The sequence below is a fragment of the Corythoichthys intestinalis genome, chromosome 6 (genome assembly GCF_030265065.1).
Source record: "Corythoichthys intestinalis isolate RoL2023-P3 chromosome 6, ASM3026506v1, whole genome shotgun sequence".
Lineage (NCBI taxonomy): Eukaryota > Metazoa > Chordata > Actinopteri > Syngnathiformes > Syngnathidae > Corythoichthys > Corythoichthys intestinalis.
The window spans coordinates 25388362-25401038 of NC_080400.1; the positions used below are offsets into that span (position 1 = coordinate 25388362).

Genomic DNA, 12677 nt, shown 5'->3' on the forward strand with positions numbered 1-12677 from the left:
ATGTTAATTAAATGTTTAATTAGTCTTGGTTCTTAGGTTTTCATTGCAGATTCTTTAAAATTACCTGGGGATAAAATTTGTGTTTTATTTTTGGCCAGATTGCAAAGCCCTACTATTTACTTTATGCTAACCAGATGTTTATTTGAACGAAGTTGGCTTTTTTGGAGGCACAACCAGATTGGATTGCGTGACAGACAGTTCTGGGTTTATTGTACATCAATAATGTACGTTTTAAGTTGAAGTCACGGGACGCAACCTGAATGAATAGTGAATTTATAGTGGGGAAATTAGAATTTAATCAGAATATTAACGCAAATGAGAGGAGAAGCTCTCGTCTGCTGTGTGTGGGTGTTTGTTTTGTGCCTGCTTATCTTGCGTGTGTTTGAAAGGATTGGGGGTGGGAGGTCATTATCCCTGGCAGGGGAATATTGAATTGGTCCAGACAAACAGCCACAGTGACCCCTGATGAGGTAACAATAGAGGCGGGTCAGAGAGGTCGCGACCTGTCCTCGGCCTGTCTGGACCAAACTGGGATATGGCCAGACGCCATTCCCAGGTCAGTTTGGGATACGCTGTCTCCCCGCTGCCCCGTCCAGGCTTTTCGACCTCAGTTGCTAGTCTTTGATGCTCACATCTGTCGTTGGCCCACTTCACATCTTCATTAGGCAATTTTTTGTCCGTATGTGTGTGTGAATGTGCAAATCAAATGTTCCTGAACAAAGTGTCCTATTCTGGTCTGCTTTTTACTGTACGCTCCAGTTCAGTCTGTCAGGATGTAGGCTCAGCTAACAGCATGGTGATTTGCATGTTCCCCTGATACATAGTCCACTGGCTATCTAATCGGAAACCGCTGACTCGCACTGGAAAGTCATGCAATGGGACTCATGCGGGATGAAAAGCATTTGTGTATCATAAATTAAAAAATAATAATAATCTTAAAGAAAGTGGAGACAATTTGCATTAACTTTAGGTCTACATTGTGGCTCATGTTAGCGCCTCACACGCACTAATGGTGCCTCTGGGTGGCCCAGGTGGTGCTGCACCTGCTCTTGTGAGGAGCCCGGTCCACCAGGGCACCCGAGGGTGCAAACCTGGTCTCATGCTCATCACTCACACGCGTACCGCTCATTCCCTATTGGCTGTGGCGAGAGTGCTTTTCTGCAATGGACTAATTTGATCAGTGGAACCTCTGATTGGACTGCAATCTGTTCCCAATGCTATTTCAAAACTAATTGTGAAATGGGAAAGATTACATTTGTCAGGATGCAACATAGACTATACAAAATTTACTATAACAGTTGCCTGTTTCTGTTTATTGCTGTTTTGACTTTGTGTTTAAGTATTTGGCACTATTTGGTAGGCCTGTCGCGATAACAAATTTTAGTAAGCGATATATTATCTCATAAATTGTTGCTGATAAGCGATATTATTGTCAATTTTTTTTAACCAATTGAACCACGAATGTAGTGACAATACACCCTAATTAATCACCCATTCAAACGCAGTAAATTGTTGTTCTTAAATAAAACACAAACTATTAAAATACTATTACTAATACTATTAAAATAGTAGATATTAAAAAAAAAAAAACACGCACACACAATGCATAACAAGTCATTTGAAAGCTAGCTAAGTGCAGAATATGAAATAGGTGAGAAACCCAATGCCATTTTTGTTCCCTGCCAGATAGAGCCCATCAAAAGTTTTTATTTGCTCCAAAATGAATGTCATCTTGTGCTGCGAAGTGAACATGTTAGCAAATTTGAAACAAAATATTAATTACCAATCAGATTTTTCATAATGGCTGTCATTTTAAAGCTATTCTCATTGTAGAATCTGAAGTATGTGAGATTAACTCCAGAAATCTTTATTTACATGTTGAACATGAGGTGCTTTTATTTTGAAATGTTCACTGGAAGTATGTTCACGAGCCGGTAACCATAAGCTTTATGTTAAAAAAAAGTGCACTTCTCTTTTCGTCACGAATGTGGTGTCAGTAAGTTTTTTTCCCCTTTTTTCGCACTGTTTGCAAATCCTGTAAACCAGTTATTTTCATGTTTGAAGTGTCACCTTTTAACCGCAATTTTGACTGCCAATGTTTTATAGCAGGCTAAAGTGGTTAGTACATTGTCTTTTTTTCCATTAGCCTCAATGTAGCAATGCTAACATTTTACAATGTTTATTAAAGATATGTTTCTTTATTTTGTATATCTGAACTTTAGTTCCACGGCGGTGTTGATGACCAATAAACATCTGTGAAAGGTGTCACATATCCAATGAACATGCACGTGTGCCAAGTGCACGCAGCAGACGCTAACACATTCACGCACAAATGTATGCACGCACGCACGTGCCGATAAATCGCAGCCGGGAAAATTACCTCCCTAATTTTTATTTAGCGTCCTATAAATTGACTTATTGCATATTGTGACAGGCCTACTACTGTATTTAGATATGCATCATGGCAGGGTAAGGATGAAAAAGAAGTCGCAGAACCATTCGTTTTTAAAACAAAAAAAATAAATAAAAGTTGCGTTTCAAAAAATTGTGCAAAGCATGTTTCCATTGAAAGATTTTTTGGAGGGGGTAATAATTGTAACTCTTGTAAAATGTCATCAGCCGAGATTCAAAAGAAGATGGAGACCCAAACTCTGTTGCATGTTGAGAAGTGATCATGTGACACTGAAAAATGTTTCCAGTGCAGTTTTTATAAATATTTTTTATATCGAAACACCTGATAAACCTCATCATGAAAGTGTAAAAATGTTTTTGTTATATTTGACAAATCTAAAATTCAGACACTTCTATTGTCAGTTTTTCCTTCCAAAATTCCGGTTTTGCAAATTACTTGGGACAATGAAAGCATTAGGGGTGGGAACCTTTTGGTACCTCCCAATACGATTTGCGACACAAAGCTCACAATATGGCAATGCAACGACTATCGATACATTGGTCAGGAAGTCATTCTAGGATATTCTACGAAACAGCTTGTTTTTCTGTTTATTAGTTATCTTCATCCTTCCTCTGCTTCAAACGGGCCCCTTCCACTTATGCGGCTGTCAGTGGCAGCCAATGCTAGGCAACGAGGTAATTTTCTTGGGACATTTCAGGGTCACTTCCTGTTGATTTTGGGACATTTTATGGGTCACTTTCGGTTGATTTGGGGGAAACAGAACAGGAAGTGACCTAGGAATCTCCCAAATGAATAGGTAGTGACCCAAACTCAACAGGAAGTGACCTGGAAATTCCCTAAAATCAACAGAAAGTGGACCTGTAAATGCCCAGATAACCGGAATGCTTTGGATTGGAATAAACAAACGTTCATTCGTGCTTCCCAGTCTCAATGGATTGGGCGTTGAGCGCCGTCAATGGCAGCCATAGAGTTAACTGAGACACTGCAGCGTTTCCCCTAGCATTTTTTGAAGCTGTGGTGGTGGGCCGAGTCAGAGTCAGAGAACACCATCGTGTGCCGCGGCAAATTTGTTAAAATATGACAAATAAGATTTTTTTGGCAACATTTATTTTTTCTTAGAACCTTAACCTTTGCAAAGTTTGCATTTCAATTTTTAGTGAGGCGTGCTGCAAGATTGTCCCCCTGATTCTCAAGTCTGTCTTCACCTACACAGGAATAAGAAAATCAAATATGTCTAATTTACATTAGTCAATCCGACTTCAGTTTAGAGCTGTCCTGACTAGTCGACGTTGTCGACGTCATCGATGACGTAAATGCGTCGACTGGCAAAACATACCGTCGACGGGTAATGAAGGGTTAAAAAAAATTTAAATGCAGATAAAGTTTAGAATGGTGGGCGCTCGCGATGCAAGCGGTTGTTACTAACACCCCCAAGGGGGCCGCTGTTATTTCAATGTGACCGGCATTGTCAGATCGAGCAAAGAGGAAGAAAGTGGGCGAGTGAGAGAGAGGTAGTGAGATCGGTGAGTTTGGAAAGTGTGCGGGTAGCGCGGAGTTCAGTGGCTGCAGCTCCTACGTTTTTGTTTTGGTCAATAAAAGTATCCAGAAAGAGCCATCCGACGCCTCTCGGTGTTTTTATGCACGCCGCCGCCTTCCTGGGGAGGAAACGGGCCGAACCGACGACAACAAGCCAAGTGAATCACCGGTTTACTCCTCAGTACGACGAGGAGTTGAAAACACCGCCAATTACCAAAAAGGGCAGAATTGGTGACACGTGAAAGTGGCATAAAGCCAAAAAAGCGGACCAGAATAGCCAGAGCCTGGAATAATTTAAGGAAAATATGGAGGGTGCCATTTTGTGTACTCTTTGCTAAACTGAGCTCGCATACCGTAGTACGTTGGCTATGAATGAACACTTGAAGCGCCGTCACCCAGGTATAATTTTCGAAGACAAGAAACAACAAGCCAGCGGATTGTAAGTCCATAAAACTTTCTAACACTTTTTTAAAATGGAAGTTACCATTATGTGCGTCGTATCAACGTGCATTTTTATTTAATAAAATAATTAATGTATATATAAAATCATTATATAATTAAAAAAAAATTTATTATTAAATTTATTAAGATCATGGAAGCTCCCACTTGGGGAAAATATATACAGTGGTACCTCTACATACGATCACTTCGACACACGATCTTTTCGACATCCGACGTAAAATTTGAGCCGCCATTTGTTTCTACATCCGACGAGTTGCTCGAAATACGACGACATGACAGCACTGCAAACGAACCCACGGTGGATTTTCTTATGTGAGAAATCAACACAGTTTTCAAAAAAAGTTGATACAGTTGGAGAAACAAGGAAAAAAGTGATGCTTACCTTTGAAATGAAGATGCAAGTTATAGACAAATATGAGCTTGGGGTGCGCGTCCCTGAACTGGCTCAACAATACAGCTCCATGATCCTCTTATGACCACCGTTCGCCACTATTTATAAGTTAAGGTGACAATTATTATTGTGGTAACATTGCCAAGGAAATCGCCAGCTTTGTCACGTTTTTATCATTTATTTAAGAACTTATCCAACACAAAACGCTCATTGTCTTAAGCAGTTGACTGCTCTCAGGAAAACGAAAGTATTATCTCTACCGCACCGACCTATCTCACTGGAGACGTCACCTTCGCGGTGCGTTCAGGGACAGTAAAAAGTGTCCGCCATATTAGAATCCGATTCGTTACATTATTTTCAGGAATAATTATTAATTCTTCTTCTTCTTCTTATATTATTCTGAATTATTTATTTATAACTTATTTGTTTTTCTATGTTTAATTGCCATTTGTAACAGTGCCAGCAGTATTTATTAAGAATTTAGTGTATGTTTTTAGGCTTTGGAACGAATTAATGGAATTATAATGTATTCCTATGGGAAAATCCTGCTCGACATACGACCATTTCGACTTACAAACAAGGTCCTGGAACGAATTAAATTCGTATGTAGAGGTACCACTGTACATACATCCTGTATATACATAATATAATAAAAATATAAATGAAAACAGCACTGGCCTGCTTACTGTAATCCATGACTGCACTAATGTTAGTTACTTTATATTATAAAGTATCATTGTGTATACATATAGTAGTATACTATAAAATTAATACTATATACTTAATTTTTGTTACTGTGAGTATGTGTGCCTCTCATTCAAAATAGTTGTGGTAATATTTCAGTGTGCCCTCTACGTAATCTATTTTCAGGTTAAAACAAAAGTTGAACAGTTTTTCCCCTCCCCCCAAAATGCGAATGCACACCAGAAAAAGCAGCTGAACTCACACAAAGTATTCTGAAAATGGTTGTCCGGGACATTGCAATTCATTTTAACATTTAGAACAATATAGACAATGACATACCACAAAAAGAGTAAGAATTTGTTTTGACTCCTGTTAAAGAGGTGAAGTGTCAGTGTTTCTGTTTACATTATTTGCACTAGTTAATGCCAGCATCATTGACCTCATTGTTTATGATTTATTATTGATTTATTATTATTATTTATTATATTGATTATGTTATTTATTTATACGTTAATAAAGAATTTAGGTGTTCCAAAATGTTTTTTTGTGAATTAATAAGCTTCAACAAAAATTTCATTATTAAAGTAGTAAAAAAAAAAAAAAAAAAAATATATATATATATATATATATATATATATATATATATATATATATATATATATATTAGATTAGATTAGTCGACTAATCGTAAAAATAGTCGGCTGACTAATCGGGAGGAAATTAGTCGTTTGGGACAGCCCTACTTCAGTTCAAACTGAAGTCTTTGTTGGAGTTACTTTTCTGATTGTTAGTGCAAATTCATATCATGATTTGTTTCAATGAAATGAAAAATACTTCTTTTAATGTAAATGCGCCATCTGTCTTGTAATTTTTTGTATAAGGGATATGCCAGGTTATAGACAATAATAATAATGTCTATAGTTTATAGACAATGAACCTTTTTCAGCACCAAAATTTAAGGTAAAATAATACAATTATGAATTTATTATTACTAAAAATAATAGGTGCAGGATTCTTAACACTCACCTTGATTTGTGTGGTACAGCCACGGCTTGAACTTTGCCATTTCTGTCCATGTTGTGTCCCTGCTAGATTCTGTTTTCCTTTTTTTCGTAGTTGAGAGTTCTCCTACGCTGAACCGTGCACTTTCCTGATCTTCGTCTCCTGCAGTGATCTTGCCTCATTTGAAAACTTTATATAAACATTAAAATACACCACTTACCATAACCATTTCGTTATTTCTACTCCTCAGAACGTGAGAGCTAATATCTTCGTAACTGGGGAGCGTGAGCCTCACGTTCTGAAATATTTAATTAGCTTCAGACGCTAATTAATTATTGAGGAACGCGACGGTCTCGATCACCAGAACAATAATTGCCATTTTGTTAGCGGACCCTCGTATTCAGGAATTTTTGTCTTTCCAAATAAAATTAACTTCGAAATCCTCATCTGAAATTACGAGTGACGTAAGCGCTGAGCAAATGCTATGCTAGGAGGCGACGAGTCGGGTCAAAGACACGACACAAAGAACTTAAACGTTACTGCAATGTCAATATTAAGGTCGTGTTTACAGTATAAGACAGAAGTACATTAATTAACTTCAAATGCCTCTCTGTGGATTTTTCTCCCCATTTCGATCCCCGCGCCGACGCACTCGAGGCGCAAACTTTCAGTGGGAGAATGGATGCGCTTTTCAAAATATAGCGTGTAAAGGAACAATTTGTATTTGTCGTGCTATTTCAGACGATTTATGGCAAATAAATAGAAATAAATTTTTAAAAACTGCAAGGTGTGGCAGCTTTTATTTTGGTGTGGCGCAACGCCACGATTTTTAATATGTAGGGAAAAGCCTGCACTATTATGGTGGAAGATTTTGGTAGCAACTTGTTGGTTCCTTTTTTTTTTTTTTTCTTCTTTTTTTTCTTTTTAACATTGACTCCTTTTTAAAACGATATCTCAATTCTTGGCATGAGTGCATCGATAACCTTTTGGGATGCGAAGTATCAGGATATGTCACCATTTCGATATTTTGTCACACTCCTAGAAAGCATAGCTCGGGTCACATTATAAGTCTGATATGTATTAGATTACCTGCAAATGCTATGTACCGCATCAATTAAATATGCCCAGTGGTGACCGTTGTATGTACGCATATCCGTCCAAACTAACATTTAAATTCAGCAAAAGAATAATCCAATTAATATGTAACATCTAATGATTGTATAATTGTTGAATTCCGTGGCTGCCAATTGATGGTGCTAAACTAATCCACTGCACAAAAATAACTTATGAAAACATGACAAATTGTGATAATATTAAGTAAGTGATCATTTTTCAGTGCCATTGACGGCAAATGATAGCGCCAACCTTCTTAGTCAAAATAGATAGTATGTGTAGTGTTGTCAATGGCAGCCACTGAGTTGACATACAACAGGCTGTTTCGTGTGTTTTGTCAGCGTTAACACAGTCGCATTAGGTAATCATTTCAAATGTGCGTGATATGTGCGTTAAATTAAAATTAGGCACATGTAAATTCCACCTTGTTGTTGACTTAGCTTTCATGTGCTGAGCATCCTCGATAGGGCTCGGAGCACTGATCAACCGTCCTTGAGTCATACGGGACCAAACTGATGCATACGTTTCTGAAACGCTGTTTAAACCTACGTTGAAAAAAGACAAAATGTTGTGACCCAAAACATCAGAATTTCATAAAGGAGCAGAGTTGAAGTAATATAATATGAAGTGGTATGTTTACTAATCGGTCAGTTTCTGTGTTTATGAGCCACAGTAATTGTTAAGATTAGAATTCCATAGAAACTAACATACTTTCCTTGATTTTTCAGGACTTTCGGAAACAAGTCGCCCCTTTGCTCAAGAACTTCCAAGGAGAGGTGAGTTCTTCTCGTTATTCTTGCGATAAACATGCACAAGACACCATTTTAACAGCCACTTTGACTTTGTTTCTCTTTAACGTCTTCCGTTTTCCCCCACTTCCACTCCTCCTGTTCTTTCTCTCGCCACTATCTCATTTCCCCTCCCACTTTTTTCTCCTCCTCTCTTGATTTTCCTGTCCTATTCATGAAGTCCTGTAGCCTGAGGGTGTGTTTAAATTGCATCCTGCAACAAAAAAAATGGCATCACAAAACCCTGGCTTTAGTCTGTCGCAACTCACCAAATGCCATTTCCTCTGAATTTCTTTGTTGTTCTGCTTTTCTCACTAGACTATTTTGTTGTTGATGGGGTGAAGCAAAGGCCATTGCTGTTCATTATGAAACATTGTTTTATTTAGGTGCTTAACACTTTCTCCCTTCTGGCCCCTTTACATTTACATGTACCTCGACGTATTGGAGGTGACTTTGCGTGTGCGCGCTTCTATCGCACTCCCACACTCGCACGCCTCCTCCATCATTTTGGCCTATTTCCATGCTGACTCCTCCTACTCTCTGCATTCCCAGTTCACTCCCATATGTGAGAGAGGGTAAGAGTGGAAGCGGCTGTTTTGGACTCTGGCATTATTTAGGGCTGGAGTGGGTGGACATTCAGCGCAGCCATCTCTCCTCCCAGCTCACACAGGCACTCACACTATACACACAAGCCAAATCACAGCAATAGATAGTGACAGGGCTGCTGTGCTACTGGCCATAGAATATTACAGTTTAACACTGGGTTACTTTCCATATTCTCGTGTTGGTTAGGGCAGCCACCACAGCCAGCGGTTGTGTTGAAAAAACAACAAAAAAAAGTCTATAATTCAAAGTGGCTCCATCGTGTTCTGCTGATGATCCACAGTCTATTTAGAGCAATGAAACTGCAGCAATGTAATTGGGGTTTTTTTGTCAGCTGTTTCCACCACTCACGTCGACACACCTCGACGTACATGGCCTGAACAAAACGAGGTGCATAGTGGGTGGTCGGCCAGTGGAGGAGACATTATCGTGTGATTATTGAGATAATACCGTACACCCGCTCCAGTCAAGGAGCAGCCCATCAATCAGTCGACTATTCTGCTCTGCCGGCATGCCACAACATGAGCCGCGCCGGGAGTGTGTAATTTTTAGCCCGGGCTTTGTTTGCTCACCTCCCTCAAGCCTTTTGATCGAGGACAAGACAGCGCCACGTCTCGGTTGCCCGTCTTCTAGCAAGCGTCTGGCTGTCGGAGCCAGACAACTTTGAAGTTTTGCGCTATTTGTTATTGAAAGGTGGATGCCTTCAGGTAGTAATTATTACCAATAAAATGTTCAGTTTCTGTAAGGCGTCTCTTTGGGAAATATGTGTGTGTACGTGAGTTGGTGTGCGTATGTTGCATGCTCAGTGTTCCTTGTTGGTCCATCGATCAGATAAGCTTTTCCATTATCCAAGGCTTCAGACTCTGCTTCCCATAGCCTCCCCTTATCAGACTCCAGTGGGGCCCACACACACACACACAGACGCAGAAAGCACCCCACCCCCTTACCCACATATGCACCAACCATTCAGGTGGGCCTGATGCCCTTCACACAGGGATAGGGGAACGAGGTAGTGCTGAGTGATGGTGGCCCAAGGGCGCTGACGTACGTCCGGATGTGTGCGGGATGTGTCGGGAATCACTTTTTGTCTTTTTTGCAATTGCAAGCATTTCTCCCGACGTCAGCGCGGTATCATTTGTGTCACTTCATTTGTTTAGAGCGTGCTTGCGTGCGGGTACAGGGCAGTGGAGGATGTGAGAGCAGATGTGATCGGGATTGGTGGAGCGCACAGCAGTTTGGGAACCGCAAGGGTTGTATTTGCAAATCCTGGGTGGTCTTCTAATGGCTCTGGTCCTGCAGTTAACCTGCCTCTAACTGTAGGGTGTGTCCTACATTAAACGTCTATTTCCTGCCTCCCATGTCGGGCTATATAAAGCTGCTGTACCACTGACCTTGGCCCCGTCATTGTACAGTCATGTAGCTGTCTTCTTTCAGCGTCTCTAATATAATATATAATAATAATATATTTGTGTCAGTTTGTGAGCATGCATATTTTCAACCTCCTTGCCCCCCACACTGTCGAAATCATTGCTAACTCCTTAATGGTGGTGATGGACATCCAACCCAGTTAAAATTGGTTGGACATCTATCACTGTCAGTGGCTGTCAATCAATTAAAGTGGTGATATTGCATATGCACCAAACAAAAATGAAACCCAAATTGTTTCAAAGTGTGCGACTGAGCCACAGGCCACTAAGCTGTGCAAATACAATAGACAGGTTTTGCATCGTTTTCCATTCCTACATGACTAAATTTATAATTTCATGTGAACCTATGGTTAGGAAGCAAAGTGAATGTGGCGATCGATCGTTTCCAACAGCCACTCAACATATCCGCACTCACTTTACTCATTCTTATCTCCGCTTTGTGGTCATCAGCTGATTTGCGCCATGTATTTGTGGTTCAATTAAAAAATAAAATAGTATAGCATACAGTGCTCAACGTTAACTGCCTCCCGATTGCCTGGAGCAGGGAAAAAACCCTTCCAGGCAAGGGGCCTTTATTTTTGGCGTTATATTCTCGATCGGGCAAGCAAATGAAAAAATATAGTGGTATATTACTGTACGAATCAGCGGTAAAATAATAAATAAACAGCTGTGCACGAATCATCGGTGACTCGATTTGTCATCGATCAGTGGATCCAAAATGAGATTATTGTACCGTTTATTTAAGAGAGCGATAGAGTTGCCCACCCCCACAGCAGTAAATGAACCATGGAGGATCCTTTAAAAAATAAAAAAATAAAAAAATAAATATATATATATATATATATATATATATATATATATATATATATATATATATATATATATTTATTTATTTATGAAAACACCAGAGACTATCGAAATAAGGCGTCAGCCATGCCAGGCTGGTTTAGCTTTAACTATCTTTAAATGATGTTGTGATTAGGGATGTCCCGATGCCATTTTTTTCTCTCAAAACTTTCGATTCGATTGTTTTCAAGATAAGTTTTGCTGATACCGATCCGATACCTATATTTTCAGACCAGTAGCAATAATGCAAGAATATTTTTTTGTATTAAAGGAGCTCTGCTGGTACCTCCTCAAGAATATTACATGATGCTCTGTTACTATCATTAGATTCTAAAGAGGAGTTGTTTCAATCAACTGACATATTTGCCAAGTGGTTTGATTCACAGCAGCCGAAAAGCATAATGGTACCACAAACACGCGATTACTTGATCAGATCAGATCTTGTGACCAAATCCAATACTGCCAGATACTCCAAAAATACTGTAGCTGTTTCGAGTACCGGTTCAGAGTATCTGATTAGGACTTCCCTAAGTACGATGGCTCAATATTTGCAAATGCTTTTTTTGTTTTTCCTGCTTGCAATGTATAAACAGAAAACTTCTTGAATCAAAATTTCAAAAATACTTTTTGACGTTTGTCTCGAAAGTGAGCTTTTGCTTGTCATTTGTACGTAACAACAAGTGTTTGCATCGACGCAATATTTGCCACTTTGAGCCCTGGCATATAGTATGGGGAACCTAAAAAATGTAATTGCTTTCCCCTTTGCAGTTTGCTAGTAGAGGTGCAGTGCTCAGTAGCATGGTGTGCGTCAAACAATCACCAACTGTATTCTCTGTTTCTGAATTGTTTAGCATTCATTCAAGACGCCCATTATGTGGCAGGCCTTGAAGAACTTAACTATTCAGTCACGTGATATCACAGCAGTTTTGAACTTTTTAGTACCGATAAGTGTGCTATTTGTTTAAATGTTAGTCCAGCTTCTCACGTTAACTCATTTACTACCAAACATCATGTCACAAACGCCACAGAATAATGTGGTCTATGGTTACACGAACGAAGAACTTAAAAAAAAGAAAGATACCCACCTTTTATCATTAAAAAATTTTGTGTCTACTCTTTTTCGTTCTTTTAATGAGCAGCTTAACATCATAGACAACATTGTTATACATGAATTAAATAGTTTCATGTCATGATAACTCTAATATAGGTAGTGAACCTGTTGAGTGATACATTGGTCTCAGTTTTATTCACGGAAGTTCTAAAACAACAAAACAAACCCATACATGGTATTAGGTATAAATTAACACTGCTATCAGAATGTGATCATTTTAGGTAACTTAATAGTTGTTGTCTTCTGGTCTACCGAATGTTGTGGTTGATAGCCTACTAGTGAACATAGACTATAAATTTGA

The 12677-nt window shown here is 39.2% G+C and overlaps 1 protein-coding gene across 5 annotated transcripts in view; it reads left to right on the forward strand.

The window, feature by feature from the left end:
* The window catches only part of cux1b (cut-like homeobox 1b), a 166726-nt gene that overhangs the window by 52865 nt on the left and 101184 nt on the right, over positions 1 to 12677 (forward strand). For all 5 annotated transcript variants that reach the window (XM_057839484.1, XM_057839479.1, XM_057839482.1 and 2 more), the window contains exon 3: positions 8330 to 8377. In XM_057839484.1, the coding sequence (XP_057695467.1) occupies positions 8330 to 8377 (48 nt within the window). The remainder of the gene's footprint in view (positions 1 to 8329; positions 8378 to 12677) is intronic.